The sequence below is a fragment of the Zingiber officinale genome, chromosome 8A (assembly GCF_018446385.1).
Source record: "Zingiber officinale cultivar Zhangliang chromosome 8A, Zo_v1.1, whole genome shotgun sequence".
Lineage (NCBI taxonomy): Eukaryota > Viridiplantae > Streptophyta > Magnoliopsida > Zingiberales > Zingiberaceae > Zingiber > Zingiber officinale.
Window position 1 is genome coordinate 60,692,048 of NC_056000.1, and position 17,171 is coordinate 60,709,218.

Genomic DNA, 17,171 nt, shown 5'->3' on the forward strand with positions numbered 1-17,171 from the left:
GCCATTAGTCACTACAGCAACAATGAGAGGTAACAGGACCTCATCAACATTAGAGCTTAATTCAGTTGTCTGAGTTGCTACAGAGATTATTGAAACGTTAGTAGATCCATCACCTTAACACATTAACAGTTACAAAGATGTGAGCAATCATTTCAATACCATGAAAATCTTAAAAATAATCCTTGCAGACAAAGATGTCTACAATGAAAAGTAAGAGTAATATAACTGATTTTTAATCAATCAAGTCCAGTATGAAATTTTCTTATCAACCGCACCAGTAAAAAAAAAACAATAAAAGATTATGCACGATGAGAAAGCTATTATTGTGGGGAAAGAGATTGCCTCTGAGAGCTTCGCAAAAGCTTTTGCATATATTGATTTGGATGCTAAGAATATTGGTGATTCAGTCCTTTATCTGCATATAGTTGAATAAGTTTTGTAACATATAATTATCACATCTGATTAAAAGGGTGAACTAAATGCTAAAAATTTTTCCTTGTTCGATAATCTCTCTTGACACTACATTTAGAAGACATGTTTAGAAGGAAAAAATTTACCTTGTCAACCTGAACCTATGTCCACATAAGCAACTTGAACAGACATGAGCACCTGAAGTGCTTAATGTAGCAGAATAAACATTTAACATCTGAATGCTTACATATTTGCTCTGGTTGACTAGCAAAATGTTAACATAAGGTGGAGGTAAATTAAGCATCATATGAGAAGAAAGTTAGGGGCTGCATATGTACAAATTTGTTATGGAAGGGGAAAAAACACTAGAATAATGTTTATATGCTGATGTATGTACCAGAATGCAACCAAATGCTATCTGGAAATGGAAGGTAGTCAAAGTAAAGCCACCTAGAAGATCCATCAAGCTTGTTGGTGTGTTTGACTCAATTCAGAGACCACCTAAGAAATGACGAAGACAAATACATTGTAATTACAGACTGATTAAGCTTTGCACATATCGGACATCGCATACCTTCTCATATTTAAAATCATATCCTAATAACTGACAGAAACAAGTTACAGAGATTCCTGGGACAAAACTAGATGCTGGAAACAAATGAATAGAAACAATGGAGAAAATACTATTCCCTCTTTATGAGAGAAAAATCATACCACTAGAGGCAAAATGCATTAGGAACCTGACATGAAACTGGATATGAAATTATGGAAGCGCTGTACTTTAGAATCATTTACTTGTATGGGGTGTGCTTGGCTATTTAATATGATCCTTCTACTTGAGTACCGTCTTCTCTTTCTCACTCGGAATAACAAGTCTTCAGTATCTAGCACATAAGAAACCTAGGAAGACAAGCAAAAATTACCCAAGTTATTGGATTTGCAGGTTAAAGAGATTGGCAGACTTAAGCTTGCAGAAGTTCAATGGAGTACCTTAGACGAACTGCAAGATATCTTGCACTCCAAACCATTGAGTACTTGAATTCCTTTCATAGCCTTGCAAATAGTGGAATACTCATCAGCTCTGCCATATTTACGCTTGTTCCTGCAAAACATATCAAGTCAAAACATTCACTACCATAAGAACATGTGTAAATAACTTTACCTTCCCAGGAAGGCACCATATAATCCTTTCCTAACTGAGACACTTGAGAGAAATTCACTGTACAGATAGCAAGAAAAATTGGGATCTAATGATACAGCAGTAACTTCAGGTTTTTCATGTCCATAATCCATTAGCTGGATTGACAGCTGGGTCACATCCGAGGATTGAGAAAACTGGAAAAAAAAATATATTGTATGAAAATCAAAAAACAATTACAAAAGAAATTAGCTGATTAGTACTGTTTTATGTTTTATGTGCATTGACTCTTATAATGAATATTTGGAGTGAGACTTCTATTTCACTCTTTACAATCAAGGAAGCTACTTCTCTCTTAATATAAATAAAATTCATTGTTGCAACCAGTCTCAGTTAGTACAAACAAAATAAATGAAGCCATAAGTGGAAGTTTGTGTCACTAAGCATATTGACAAAAAAAGGTAGCAACTCACACATTCAAATCTGTATATGTTCTCATCATGCAAAAGTACCCGAACATTTTCATGATAAACTACATCAAAAGACCTCCCAGCTCGCCTTGATTTTTCATACAAGTATAGATGGAGAAGTTTAATATCCATTTCATCTGAGGCTATTGCTTGAAGCTGAAAGCAAACATGCAAATGCTCTATGTTAAGAGGAATAACCACTTTCAAGACCTTTTATTTATCATATTCAAATAAGGCACCTGTTTAACGACTTTAAAAATTAGCTTGTCTAGTGTAAAAAGTACATAAGATTGAGTTCCTATGATAGATCGGCAATCATCTTCAAACTTGGTATTGTCAGAAGAACCATCAAGTAGATTGTATAGGGCGCTCATAAATCTGCAAAGTCATATATTGTAAGACTCGTATATATAAGAATCCATAAAACCAAAATAAATGAGGAACATGGTAGTCCTGTGACAGTACTTGGCATATAGATTAGGAGGATTTGAATCTTTAGAACTTCTCCATTTATTTTCAGCAGCTGATGAGTTTGTCTTAGCAGAGAGTATCCTTTCATATAGCATCTGCATGAAAATGGCATTCATAGTCTACTGCTGCAAACATGAGCTCAAAGAATTCAAATATAGACAGACCGCCTTACCTGATGAAGCCGAAACAGCACATAGAATGAATCATTTCCATAAAATATCCTAGAAGATATATCATGGTTATCCTGTAATGTTGCAGGCACATGTCTTGCAAGAGGTTTCACTGTGTTAATAAATCTTTCTGAATATGGTAATGATGTAATTTCCCCTTCGGCATCATGTGCCTCAACCATACCATCAGCCTCACCCTCACTTTCAGCCTTTACATCATGATCGTCATGCTCTGCATCATCATCTTCCTCATGATCATCAGGGGAACATTCCTCACCATTGCCAGATTCACTGCCAGATGCATCCTCACCAGCCTCTGATGCATTTTCACTGACCTCAGTGGACCGTTGAGCACTTTCTTCATCCTCATCATCAACTTCAGCATTAGAAATATCCTTTTGCTCAGGGGCTGCAGTTACAGAAGCATCTTCAAAAGCCACAAAATTATCCTCTTCAAAATCTCCAGTAGGTGACAATTCACCTTCTTCTCTTTCAATTTTGAGATTATTAAGTGAAGCAGAACCTTCACGCCTGAGATTGTTGTTGCATTCCACACTGCCACCACCATTTGCTGATATACCTAGCTTTCCAGAATTTCCAACCTATCACACAAAGACAACATTGAGTTTACATGAAATTGTCATCTCTAAGTTAAAACATAAAAGTTCACTTGCAAAGTCAAAGGGTCATGGACACCGTCATAGGAGGATAAGTAATCGATGGTTGAAAATGGAGATGAGCTTTGGAAGTTGTGTGATAGTTGTGTTATCCTAGATGAAATATGCTTTTATAAAATAGGGCACAATCCATCATACTTAATTAAAAAAATAACAGGCAATTTAGAAAACTCATAACAAATGAGAATGTGAAGATGAATGTGCAGGATTCCTAGAAAAGATAAGATCAAAATTATTCTACCAGAAATAATTTGACAAATACAAATTATTTCTAGTAGAAATAATTTGTGATTTCATTTTTACATTTTTGACAAATACAAAACTACCAAGAACACCATGATGACCCTACATTGCTCCTATAGCCAAAATGAGAATAGACACAAATTCCTGGGAGAGTCTAATAAGCAAAAAATATGATTTTATCTTATGCTTTGATCATTGCATAGTCATCCTACACATACAACTGGTATAAAAGCAAATATGAGCAGACTCCTGATAGGCTAAGGAGCATCAATATAATCTCTTCTTTTTACAGGAGCAACAAACACCTTTTTATCATGAACAACATCTGGGACAAGGTGTTTGGACCCAAGGCGCAAAATCACTTTGCTGATACTGCACTACCCATATGGTAAAATTGAAGGCAAATATAGGTTCTTGAGAGTCCAAGAAGCAAAAATATGTTCTTGTTTCGTATTCTAGCAAGTTAAGGACAAGAAAGTGCTTTTGTTTTCAAAACCACTTTGATGACCCTACAGTACCCATATTGTAAGAAGATCTTAGTTCGAAGGAGTTCAAGAAGTAAAGTATTTAATATTTTTGGCAAGCATTGAGTCCTAAAATGTTCGTGCAAAATCACCTTCATGATCCATTTTAAACCATTTCAACTCAAAGAGAATTTTTTTTAAAAAAAAAAAACTAGGTGTAGCACTCACTCTCACAAATCCACACTTTTTCATAAAAATAATTAATTTAGGACCATAGAAAAATTTATATATAATAAAAAAGAGATAATTTTGGTACTTAGTGTTTGGGTAGATATCACAATGGGTTCATTTAGGTTTTCAGCAGATTTTCCAGCAGGCATAGGCGCATACCTAAGTTTTGCTTTTTTTACATATTACACTCCCTACATTGTTTCATTCACAAATCACACTCTAAAGGAAGATGTAAAATAATAATAATAAATAAAAATAGAGGTGCTTGATTTGGGAGAAGCCAGAATAAGGGGTGTAATATATAGCTCAAGCAATAAAAAAATGGGTTAAATTAATGATTAAAATATATATCAAAGTTGTTAGTGGGGTTGAGCAAAAAAAAAACTATCGAGCAGAAATTAGCACCTCCACTGTAGGTAACATTTCACTAGTTACTTGATTTTCCATTAGAATCTCTGTTCCAAGATGCACTGTTCTTAAAGCGCCAGTGATCCCTTCCAAAGCAAAATGACAGATGGTGAGAAAAAAGTGAAAACAAAAATTGGATAGTTTCTAAGAACAAGTAACAGTTGAATTCATACCTGATGTATTCTCCAGGCCTGTTCTGGTGTGAACTTCAGCTCTAATTGCAACATTGTTACCACCTGGAAAATGTTCTGCAAGAACGTTTAGCACAGCTGCTCGAGTACCTTCATCAGATATAGGAGGACTACTCTGCACTCTTCCTTGAATGACATGATTTTCACAATGGCGAGTGCCTCGGTCCACATTGTGGGAACAATTTTCAATATTGGTCCCATCTTCATTTACTAAACCCGGTCTGCATGTACCTACTTGTTCATGTAGATTGTTCCCATCACCATTACATTGCTTGGTAGCACCAGGATGTACATTGTTTTCAGCCAAACCTGCGATACTGGTTTTGACAGAGCACCCCTTCAGTTTTACATCTAGAGCATCTGAACTTTGATTTCGATTGGGAATGCCCAACAAGGGCTCCGAAAATGTACTCCATAATTTCATGACTTTGTCCAACTGATCTGAAGATGTGCACACTTCTCCACTTGAGTATTTTATGATCTCGTATAAATCCTCATGCATGTCTACATCTGCATACTTAAATTCCATATTGGCAAAGATTGGATGCCTATTTTTGGCAGCAACTGCAAGAAGAATGTCATCTTCCTTCTTCATCTTGTCATTGATTTCTTTAATTTCACCCAACAAAGCTGTCCAGAAAATACAGCAGACGTATTAACAGGGTTACAAAACAAGAAAGGAACCAATGTCTTTCAATAAATGTTTTCTCTATAACACTTCAAAAATTGTAAAAGATAAAATAACTACATACTTTTCGTGCTCAAATTCTTTGAATCTTGTTGCTTAAAATAGAAACTGCGATGGTCGAGTGATTTGTGATAATTTTTGGTATATATTTCTGCCCACACTTTATTGAAATCTGAACGACACCTAGACCATTCCTCTTGCTTTTGCTTCAGGCGAGTCAATATCACTGGCAATGCAAGACTAGCATTTTTCCGTAGTATATCCATAACATCAAGACCATGATCTCCATATAATCGTTCAATGCATCTCAAATTCAGAGCTATTTGAAGGGACAAAAGAACACAAAGAAATTCAAAACAATTGAAAGATAAGCATTATTTCAAACCAACACATTAAATGATTAAAAGAAACTTAAGATACTTTATAGTGAGAGATCTACAAAATCAACATGTATACTAACAAGTGAGGTGGTCTTCAATATGAACAGGATTCTCTGGCTTGACAGGGTCTTGCATCATCTCCAGCAATTCCTCCACGCATTTAGTTGTTGTATTAACTGATTCCAGTAACATATCCATCTCAAATCTACATTCACATCATGAAGAAAATGTCACTGGAAGAAAATGTCACTGTGAAAGACCCAATGACCAAAGTGCAGAATGAATAAGATGAGGCAAAGAACAAAATACAGCCAAAATACAGCCAAAATATAAAGACATTATTTATCATTACAAAGTGGCCTTGGCTACAATGAAAGAGAATTTAACTAGGAAAAGATCTATGTCAACACCTGTCATCTTCACATCTAAATAAACTTTCTTCATATTGATTTTTTCGCATGTGCTTGAAAGAGTAGTCCTCACTTCCAGAAGTCACCGACACCCAAAAATCATTTAGTACTGACTCTCCGAGTTCCGTTCGGTGGCTAGTAGGAGGTATAGGATACTGAGAAACAACAATCAAAGAAACAAAGATGAAAATAAAGTCACACAAGACTAAATTGCAAAAGGATGGCACAGATGCTCGAACTTTTTGACAAACATTACATTTTTTGGAAGAAGGCGGTAGCTTGGGGTACATCGCTGACAATTTGAAAGGTCAAGCTCTGAAATTGGTTTCCACAAATTATGTTTTTCTTTGTTTGAGAATAAATTAGTTTTTTGTGAGATGCCTTTATCAACTTTTTCCCTTTCAGTGACTCTCTCCTTTTCACGATCTTTCTCCCTTTCAACCATTTCCTGGTCCCTTTCTTTGTCTTTATCCTCTATCTTAACAGGCTTAGTCATGTGTCCTTCATTGCAAAAGGGTAGTGTTAGGACAAGGAATAACATAGTAGAAAACAGCACAGGAAAAATGATATTACTTGAAGTAGTGAATTTGTTGAATTTATATCAATAACTCTCCTAAGAAGGAAACATAGTTACCAATTTCAACTAACATTAACAAGTAACAAGGACAAGATTTTTGGACATACTTTTGTTGAAAACCCCTTCAAGAAATCCATCTGCGGAAAAGGTTTTAATTAGAAAAATCTGAAAATCCATATAAGAAGATCTAGACAAAACAGAGAAAAAAAAAATAGATGCACTACTGGCATCATGAAGATGTATAAGCCCACCTATATTCTCACAATGGGCCAAAAATTCATAGAAACCTTCCATAAGATCAGGATACTTTCCAAGGATGTCATTTACCTGTAAACAAACATAGTTTTCAGAGCATATCTCTTAATTTATATCTTTCCAAGCGCCAGGAGTATGTCTGAGAAATCTGCTAAAAAATATGTTACTAACAAAAATTTTTACAGCATCATGTCACTAACAACACATGTTAAATTATCACATGAATACTATAATAGTCAAGCTATCAAGTGCAAAGGTGCAACTATGATATGTTTCATTTGGGGGATCTAAACTGGAGAGATTAATTAGATACTACAATATTCAACAGGTTATTGCAAATTGAAATGGTTCTATTATTTAAGGCATGCTAAGTGAAGTATGGTCACATTGCATATAATTCAAGATTTCAAGTATTAATAGCCTACCAGATTCTTTAGCTCTGTTCTATTTATTATCTCTTTGCTGTATATGTGAAGGCATTTCAAAAATTCCTGATAGGTGTCAGGATGCAATTTCTCCTTCACTTTTTCGCAGAAATTAAATTCTCTAGTATATACACCTGCCACAAATAAGTTGAGCAAAAGATGAAATATTCAGAATATATGAAACATATGCAAGCATATGTAGCTTAATGGAATAAGACATCTGAATCAACTGGCATGATAAAAAGACTTACTCTTTATAGCATTTTTATCATCAATTGTTGAAGATGAAATGCTATACATGTCAATGTTCTCAGGACCATCAGCTCCTTGCTGCACATGTTCAGCAATAGAATCATCAGGCCTTCGAGATAAAGGTTTATGCCTATGCTGTAGATTATCTAAATCCCCACTATCATTCTCCAAGTCCTTCTCATCTCGTTCATGATCTTTCCTATCATTATCTGGTTTTCTATCCGGACGCCTTCTCTTTCTATCATGCTCTATATCAGGGCAATCAACACTGAAATCTTGATCAGTTTGTGATGTATAAGCTCTGTCCCGCTGGAAACAAAGGAAAGGTTAATTTTCAAAAAATCAGTGCTATGTTGTAAAAAAATACACACACATGTATGTGTGTGCCCGAGCATATACATAAATAGCTGAAATGTAGCCAGCAATTTAGGGATGTAACATATGAGATTATCCCACACAACCAAAAATGCATCAATTAGTTTTAAAAAACATCTGCAATTCAGAACCACAGCATTTATGATGACAAGGTCTGTACCTTGTCCACATGAAAATGCCTTGATGGAAGCATGATAGAGCTCTTGTCATCTCGACGTGAAAAAGCATGACCAGGATATCTGTGATGTGGAGCAGATATTGCTGAGGCATCTGGCAAAAAGTGTGTGAATTCCTCGAGCAAATCATGATGGTTCAAAAATAGGGCTGCTACCTATGAAGATATTCATTGTGAGATGTTAAACTCACAGATTTGTATTGGCAGAAAATATGTAACAAATTTAGAGAAAATTACCTCTTCATAGACCTCATGGATTGACTTGTTCTCTCTTCTGTACATATTCAGTATATCTAAGAATGACTTATAAACATGCTCATCATTCTCAAAACGGCTCTGCAATCAAAGAAAGGCATAAAGCACTTGCGAAAAATATTCTGCCACAGAATAATTTTTAAAACCTTCATACCTTAATTTTATTAACAAAATCAATTGCCTCCTCAAACTCAACCGGTTTCTTTTCTTCTGGTAGCTTAATCTCATAACCCTTTGGCAAGAAGGTGTTAAACCCCAAGATCAAATCTCGGTGCCCTTTAAATAACTCCTTCACCCTCATAATAACTCCATTGGTATCAATCCTGCAAGGAGTCCAATAAAATGCATTAAAAAAAACGTCATAAGAAAAATATAAAAGTATATCAGTTAAAAGGAAATCGAGTTGAACCTCTGACTCTTGAAGTCCTTCATGACCTGAAGAAATTCATCATACTTTTCTCTTTTGTCTTGAAATATATCCTTCACAGCCTTCAAGTAGGCTAGGGCATCGTTGGTTGTGAGCTTCGGGGTAATTCCAACAGGCGCAGGTGCTGGCGCCATATGAGTTTGCCCAGACCTGTAAAGAAACACAAAAATCTGTTGAATCGCAACAGATCTAAGAACCATATCATCCCCTACCTAAATTAAAGGCGACAACCACCATAAACAATAAGTAAAGCAGATGAGCAGCCTTTATCGGTATTCCTCTACCTTTCATGATTGCAACAACTTGTATACTAAATCTAAACAGAAATCCTAAAGAAAAAAAAAATAAGAACAATAAACCTACTTACGACACAAAAAAGACAATCTTTTTGTACTTTCATCGGACAACATGAGCATTAAAAATTCGTAGAACTACAATATACGAGCAAAAATATAAACTATGAGAGAAAAAACAAAGAACCGAGAAGAAGCAAGCCCCCCAAATAATAGAATCTCAAAAAATAACAAATCCACAAACTACCGATACGGATAAGAGGAAGGAAACTTACAGATCCGCTCGAGAAACGTTTGGCCACTTGAGCTGAGAACCCATCAAAACCTCCTCCTACGTTCCTCACATGCACCCATGAAATAACCGACAGTGGAAAACCAAACACTCTTAGTAAACTCGCCTCCTTCCCTACCAAGAGATTGCAGAGATAAAACCTGGAAAAAGACGAATCCTTGATCTCCACCGGCGGGTCCAATTCGGCCGGCCCGATCTGACAGCGAGAATTGGGGGGTCAAGGTGAAGAAAGCTCGCGCGAAAAGAGAAGCATTAGGCGTACTGGTGGTGAGGAAGAGGGCGTAAAGAGCTCCAGGTCTTGGCCATCGCCAGGAAATGGAAATGAAGAGGGCGAGGCAGAAGCGAGCGGGGAAGAAAGGGGCTTGAAACCAAACAACAGAAAAAGCACAGCGATGGGGTGACGAAACCCTTATATAGAACCGAGAAGTTTCCGAAACCTCCAGCTCTCCCAGTTCTCCTGTCGTGGCCGTTGGATTTGAAAGTGGACGGCAGATAAAGTGATGAATTCTAGGGTAGGAAGTTTTGCTTCTGGCACTGGCACTGGGAGTCTGGAACGTCTATCGAATGACCGGTAAGCTCACCGTCTTTATCTGTTGCATTTGTAATATATATATATATATATATATTTATTTATTTATTTATTTATTAAACCATAATTTTAGTATATTTATTTATTTATCCGATAATAAGTTTCTTTTCTACGTGTTAACATGAATACAAATACTAAATAGTAAAATAAATATAAAATTTCTATTTAAAGGTAGTTAACATAGTGGTAAAATAGATTACCTTTTGTATTTGTTATAATTCGAGTGAAAACAATGGAAAATAGAATAACTCAAACACAGTGATATCAAAAATGGGTGAACATTGTATATCAAAAATGATATTCACCTCTCCTCCCATCATCATACGACGCACAATCTATTATATTAGATTTTTGTTTGTCATTTGCTTTCAACTATGTATCTATATTTATCTCTTTCCATATCCGTGATATCGGCTCTAAGAGAGTCGCTGATGTGACAGTTCCACATTATATTAGATTTTTATTATTATTATCATGTGATGGTTAATTTTAATTTTCTAATTTCCTTACTTCCAATTATATATGGTAATCGTGAAAGATCGTCAGATTACACATTGCATCTTTTTTTGTGACATTGTATTATATTTTTCATCTCTCAACTCTATAGGCTTTTTATCTATCAATATTATTGGACTTTCTACTTTTGCCAAATTTTTTGTCCACCTCAACTTATTTGAACATCATTAACACTAAAGATTTAATACGTCTAACTTAAACTTATACCAAAATGAGTATGATTGTACCAACAATTTCCCTAATAAAACACCACCATTCTTCTCCATAAATGCCTTTTTTTTGTGGATGGCAATCAAACTATATCTAGATTGCTAATAATTTAGGTTCAAAAATGATAGAATGGGGCACATAGAAGTTAATTAACATTTCATTATACCTATTTTCTTTCTTGGGCCTCCTAATGAATTAGCATTTTCTTTTATGATAGATTTGAAAGATATCTTTGAAAATCCAGTGAAAAAGGATTGTAATAGAAGAGGAACATGTATGAATTTTAGATATTTATATGCAAAAAGAAAAAAAGCAGCAACCCTTAATTCATTTTCTACAAAGACAGGATTGTCCAAAAGGTTGGAACAGAAATGAAAAAATAAGGACTTAGATATCATCAAAATCAATGTGACAGTTTTGCATCTACAATGCAGATGATGTTGATACCAAATACAAGATCCTCCTTGAGCTGAGAAACTCTCTCAAAAGCTTACATCTCTGATCCTGATAAGGATCAACAGAGTAATAGGAACCTAAAGGCTCCAACAACGTTTCTGAAAAAAAGAAGGAAGAGTAGGCAAGTAGTGGCTAGTGCAATGTGCCAGCAGAGAGGTAGAAACAGTTCCAAGACCAACAAACTTATCCTGCAATATAACATAAGGAGTAAAATCTATCAGGAAAAAAGCAGCATTGCTATTAGAATAATTAGAGAATCAAGAGCCAAAGGACACCTGATCACAGCTCTGACTGGCGACTCCAATTTGACTGGCTGTATTCGGCACTAAATTCTTGGCTTCCAAATGCCAACTTCTGAAATAGTCTGATATCGGCGGTTTGTGCCACATTGAACATTTCACTTTGGCCTGGTTTGACGCCGTTGGTGAGGTCGATGTCTGCTAAGCTATCGAGAACTCGCACCACCTGAAAAACAAATCAACTTGTGTGCAATGTAGCTAGAGAGCATAGTGTGTCGATTCGGTTCTTCTTCGTGCTTACCTTTCCCATACGAGGCCTCATTGAAGCAGAATGGCGTGTGCATGCTGCAGCTGCTTCAACCATACGGAACATTTCAGTTTCATTGTAGTTATTTCCAAGCCTGGGGTCAGGCAATTCTCCGAAATCTCCGGTTTCAATTGCATGGGCAAGCAACGGCCGTGCCTGGAAGATCACAATTCAACCAAATTAAACCAAATGTCACACTTAGCCTACATTGCATATCTTTCGGAATGCATGACTAATGTTTGTGGAACTTAAATAACTTGTATAACTCTTGGATCCCACATCATCAACTGATTTCCTTGATCAATGTAGAAAGTACCAAATTGTGGTTCTCAGAAATTCCAAAGTAAAAGAACATGGTGAGTAAACGAAATAGGACTTGTCCTTGTAGAAATGCTTGTGTTACAAACACATATCTCATAACTAATACATAAATGCTTAACTTAGCAAAAACAGATTATCGAGTAAATTTCTCTAGTGACTGACAAATTGATTATTGTTTTGTTTCATCTGCCTATCTTAGAGCTAAATAAATGCTTCAGCACAAAACATAAATTCATAATGAAGCATTAAAACTAAAGTGCATCTTTGAAACTATGGTAGGGAACATCCCTTGAATTCAGTGTTTTTTTTTTTTTGCATTTCCTAGATGAAAGTGAATCGCAAAATGTCCTCCAAAGAATAAAAGGAAAAGAAAAACTTGAAGCACCAACACATCACTTTAAGGTGCTCTCAGTACTTTGAATATGATACAAGTTTTGATGGTTGTATAACTTATGTTTCATTCGCGATGAATGTCTAAACTGTGTTTTAAAAAAAAATGCATTTTCACCAGATTTTCTAATACAAATAAGCGGCAACATCTAAGCTGATATGATCAAAGAAACTAGGAAATTAGAAATACTTCTTACCCACTCAACAAGACTTTCATCACCTAAAGGGCGAGTGCCATCAACAGGCTTCTTTCCAGTTATTAGTTCCAAAAGCACAACGCCGAACGAAAATACATCGGATTTCTCAGTCAACTTACCACTCGATGCATATTCTGGGGCCAAATATCTAAATTTAGGAAAAGCATATCAAAATAATGAACACAATCCACCAAACAATTTCGGAATCTTCTACTTGAATTATAGTTTTCTTTGCATTAACATACCCAAAAGTTCCCATTACACGCGTAGTAACATGTGTACAGGCATCCATAGCTAACCTTGCGAGCCCGAAATCAGAAACCTGATAAATGACAAGAAGTTTTAAATATAACTAAAGGTATAGAGAATGTTAATTATGATCAACAGTCTTATATAAGATGACTTGACTACCTGTGCTTCAAAGTTGTTATCCAGTAGAATGTTTGAAGTCTTTATATCTCTATGAATAATTCTTGGATGACCTGGTTGAAATATCAAATCACTAAAAACAGATCACTAATTCATTACTAAATGTTAGAGAGGAAAGCTTACAATCTTCATGCAGGTACGCTAAGCCACGAGCCGAGCCAGCTGCAACTTTAACCCTAGTCGTCCACTCCATAACTAGCTGTCCCTTCCCTACAAATGGTAAATTTCACAGGATCAGTGGTCTTTACATGAGCCATCAGTATGTAGTTGTTGATAAGGGAATTCACTACCATGTAGATGAGACTCGAGCGTTCCATTAGGCACGTAATCGTAAACGAGTAATCTTTGGTTATCCGATATGCAGTAACCAACAAGTGAAACCAAATGCCTATGGTGCACACGGCTAATTATTTCAACTTCAGCTTTGAACTCACGCTCTCCCTGCCCACTGCCAACTTTCAATTGCTTCACAGCTACTTCTCTTCCATCGGACAAGCAACCTTTGTAGACACAACCGAAACCTCCTTCCCCAAGAACATTTTGAGGCGAGAAGCCGTCAGTGATCTCGTATAACTCTTCGTAAGAGAACCACGATGTCGAGCCAGCCATTGCGCCGCCTATTGACTCCGATACAACGCTTGCAGACTTATGGTGGGAGTTGGATACAAGAGGAGCAGATGGAGATCTTGAATAAGCAGAATCTGATAAATAAAGGAATGGTCACCCACAATGAGCATATGCTAATTCAAAAAATGAATTGTTTGTTAAACTCAAAGATAATAAGAATGAAGGAAACACAAATCTACAATATAGTATTCTAAATCCATATGAATACAAAATAGATTCATGTATAAACATCTAGTTTCATCGAACAAACTACAGTCAGAATGTTTATCAGTGGTGAAGTAATTGCTATGAGGAAGAATGAGCATTACCTGACATTATTGATGATTGGTATGGTGATGGGTTGGCGAACCCTGTTTCATAGTTGAGAGCCGGCTTCTTACGCCTTCTTGCCATCCATAAGACGACGACGACAAAACTGAGCAGCACCGCCACAGTTACAATAGCAATACCAGCAGCAGTTCCTGAATTCACGCCGCCAGGAGATGGACTACTGTTGCGCTCTATGGGCGAACTAGGAGTTCCTGAATTGTTGGAGCTTGGACTGATCGGAGTCGGTAGAATTTGGGGTGTGGAGGGAGATGGGAGCGCAGAAGGGGGGTTTGGAGGGGCAGGAGGTGTTATGCCTGTAGAGTTGTCAGATGGAGGTGCGGCCAGCGACGGTGGAGGCGGAGAAGTCGTAGCTGGCGTGGCAGGTGGCGGCGGCGGCGGTGTGTTAGAAGGAGGCGTTGCGGAAGGCGGTGGCGGTGGATCAGGAAGGGGAGGGGTAGAGGCAGAAGGAGGTGGGGGAGGAGGCGTCACGTCTGGAGGGGGAGGAGAAAGCGACGGCGGTGGAGAGACCAGCGGCGGCGGTGGAGGAGGAGTAACATCAGGCGGAGGAGTAAGGGCAACAGGAGGGGGAAGTGGTGGCGGTGGTAATGGGGGAGGTGATGAAGCTGGCGGTGGAGCGGGAGCTGAAGGAGGAGGGGCGGGAGGAGAAGGAGGAGGGGCGGTAGGAGGAGGGGGCGGTGAGTCAGACGCCGGAGGAGGGGAGAGAGAAGAAAGTGGCGGCGGTGATGGAGGCGAGTCAGCCGATGGAGGGGAAGCCATTACTAGTTTTTTTCCAGAGAAACAACTCTTACTACGATTCCGTAGTAGAGTTCATGGTCAATGATGGAAATCTCTTCGACTGGTATTCCTTCCCAATCAATTAAACACGAAGATTGCAATGCCGAAAACAGCAAATTTCAAGAACACGAACTCCCTAGCGGTCGCAGACTTAGCACAATCTAAGCAAGCCATTCATATTCATCCAAAAGATCTGAACTTTCTTGGAGCAAAAAAAAAGATGCAAGATCCCACCTTTTACAGAATTTCCCCATGCAAATGTTGATCAAAATGAGCAGGGCAGAGCTTCATAAAATTCAGATTTTGATCAAGATGGTGGATGGGGAAATGCAAATTAACGATTAGGAGGAACAAATCCAGGGCGACTTCCGCACGTCCTGAGAAGCGAATTTCAAGTAAGATTTGAAAATAGAAGTTATAGCTGTCGACAGGCAAAGACCTCGCCTCCTCGGCTCAGACGTGACGGCAACTCCAGCGATCTCGTAAGCTCGTCAACGCCACCAACTTAAACTACTTACGTAGCTCTTGTATTGTATTATTCCCTCGGTACAGGTTGCTAATTTTGGACAAAAAAAAAAATCTCTCCATGTGAAATTATATAGTGTATAAAGAAGTATAACTCATAAATGTAAAAAAAAAAATATAGTAAAATATTACTGGAGAAAAAAAAAATGAATAAGTAAATTGTTGTTTTTCTGACGATGCGCGTTGAACGCGCAGTGATTTGGGCTAAAGTAAAAGTAGTGGACTTTTGACTCGTTCAGTGCCTGAGCAAACGCGTTCCTGGGTGCTGGACCCCCCAAAATTTCCTTCCCCTGATATTTAATTACAGCTGATGATTGATCATTGTGGTGCAATTCTTGCCTGTCCCCGTGCTACAGTGAGAAGAGAAGGTAAGCGGACGGACTTCTTAGACGGAGTATGAATCTCATCTAAAGTATATCACACTTGGATAGTTCGAAAAACTTATGAAGAATATAGGCTATCTGTTAAGATCCATCTGTCGAAGAGTTGAGCTGGGTAGGCCAAGTTGTCAAGGAAGATCGAATTGTAGGGAAGATGGAATTGGTTGGGAAGGTCTAGCTATCTAGGAAGACCGAGCTGCTAAGGAAAGATAAGTTGTCAAGTTGACTAAGCTGGTTAAGTGTTGAGTGGGACAAGTTACCAAGTGGGGAGGCCAGACAATGAGGTCGCACTGTTGAGCCTGGAGGCCAGGCTAGGAAGCCAAAATGTCAATATGGGATTACCTAACAGGGAGTTGCCAAACTACTGAGCCGAGAGGCCAACAAGGGAAGGGATGACAAGGTTCTCAAGCAGGCCAAGCTACCAAGTAAGAAGTAGGGCTGTTGAAGCGAGAGGCTAAGCTACCGACCGAGGAGGTGTGTTGAGCACTGCAAAGGCTTAGAGACAATTTATTTAAAATATATTTGTCCCCTCTTCCACTGTACTTAGAGATTACATGGATGTATGTTTTCCAAAATACAATGCGTCAACCACATTTAGCAACCAAATACTTGCTATTTATAGCAAATTGAACAATACTTGAACATTGGGAGAACTCTCAAGCAGAAAGCCAAACTGTCCGGTGAGAGATGGAGAACATGGAAGAGGAGTTGATGAACTCTCTTTTTCTCCTCTTTTTGCTTAAGATACGAGCCTCCTTTGATACTCTTAAGATACGAGCCTCCTTTGATAACTCGGAACAAATTGTCGCTTAACGGTTAAGAAATAGCCATTCACTGTCTCTCACCAACTAGCTTGAAACGCCAAGAGTTGATCGAGAATTAATGATGGGGTGCTACATGTCGAGCCTAGATCTTTTGATCTATTAAAAAGTAAATTAGGGGATATATCATTTATAATTATAGTTGAATCATGATTATAATCTCATCGTAATTGATTGTAATCTTTTTCTATGTTCATCATCTCCTCAAATTATAATTTGAGTTGGGATAGATGATTGGAAGTCATCCAGAACTTCTCCCCACTTAGCGCCAAATTATCTAGCCACTTGTTTATCATCAACGACTTATGGCCATCTGCCCCGATCCAAATTATAACTTGGAGAGACAGTGAATTCAAGAAGAAATCGCAACCAATTATAATCA

At 37.6% G+C, this 17,171-nt stretch overlaps 2 protein-coding genes across 9 annotated transcripts; both read right to left on the reverse strand.

Moving 5' to 3' along the window:
- Positions 1-23: 23 nt before the first annotated feature.
- Positions 24-10,059, reverse strand: LOC122009216 (paired amphipathic helix protein Sin3-like 4). 7 transcript variants are annotated; one of them, XM_042565286.1, is made up of 25 exons: positions 9,662-10,059; positions 9,076-9,243; positions 8,821-8,989; positions 8,649-8,747; positions 8,397-8,567; positions 7,861-8,170; positions 7,610-7,743; positions 7,181-7,256; positions 7,037-7,066; positions 6,609-6,853; positions 6,353-6,507; positions 6,023-6,147; positions 5,627-5,881; positions 4,857-5,504; positions 4,681-4,769; positions 2,663-3,262; positions 2,485-2,585; positions 2,259-2,397; positions 2,023-2,175; positions 1,574-1,746; positions 1,402-1,513; positions 1,207-1,311; positions 809-912; positions 558-667; positions 24-415 (listed from the first exon to the last, which is right to left on the reverse strand). In XM_042565286.1, exons 1-23 carry the CDS (start codon positions 9,703-9,705, stop codon positions 874-876), a joined length of 4,140 nt encoding a protein of 1,379 aa, XP_042421220.1. In that variant the 5' UTR covers positions 9,706-10,059; the 3' UTR covers positions 24-415; positions 558-667; positions 809-873. The 7 variants fall into 7 exon arrangements, with proteins under 7 accessions (XP_042421220.1, XP_042421218.1, XP_042421221.1 ...); XM_042565284.1 differs by having other exon boundaries at positions 1,126-1,311; XM_042565287.1 differs by lacking the exon at positions 558-667.
- Positions 10,060-11,361: 1,302 nt separating this feature from the next.
- LOC122009217 (proline-rich receptor-like protein kinase PERK9) lies at positions 11,362-15,616 on the reverse strand. Of its 2 annotated transcripts, XM_042565290.1 has the most exons (10): positions 15,503-15,608; positions 14,268-15,440; positions 13,623-14,033; positions 13,456-13,542; positions 13,315-13,385; positions 13,149-13,225; positions 12,904-13,051; positions 11,990-12,151; positions 11,725-11,914; positions 11,362-11,637 (listed from the first exon to the last, which is right to left on the reverse strand). In XM_042565290.1, the coding sequence occupies exons 2-9, from the start codon at positions 15,043-15,045 to the stop codon at positions 11,729-11,731; spliced, it is 1,920 nt and encodes a 639-aa protein (XP_042421224.1). In that variant the 5' UTR covers positions 15,046-15,440; positions 15,503-15,608; the 3' UTR covers positions 11,362-11,637; positions 11,725-11,728. The 2 variants fall into 2 exon arrangements, with proteins under 2 accessions (XP_042421224.1, XP_042421223.1); XM_042565289.1 differs by having other exon boundaries at positions 14,268-15,616.
- Between the last annotated feature and the right edge of the window lie 1,555 nt (positions 15,617-17,171).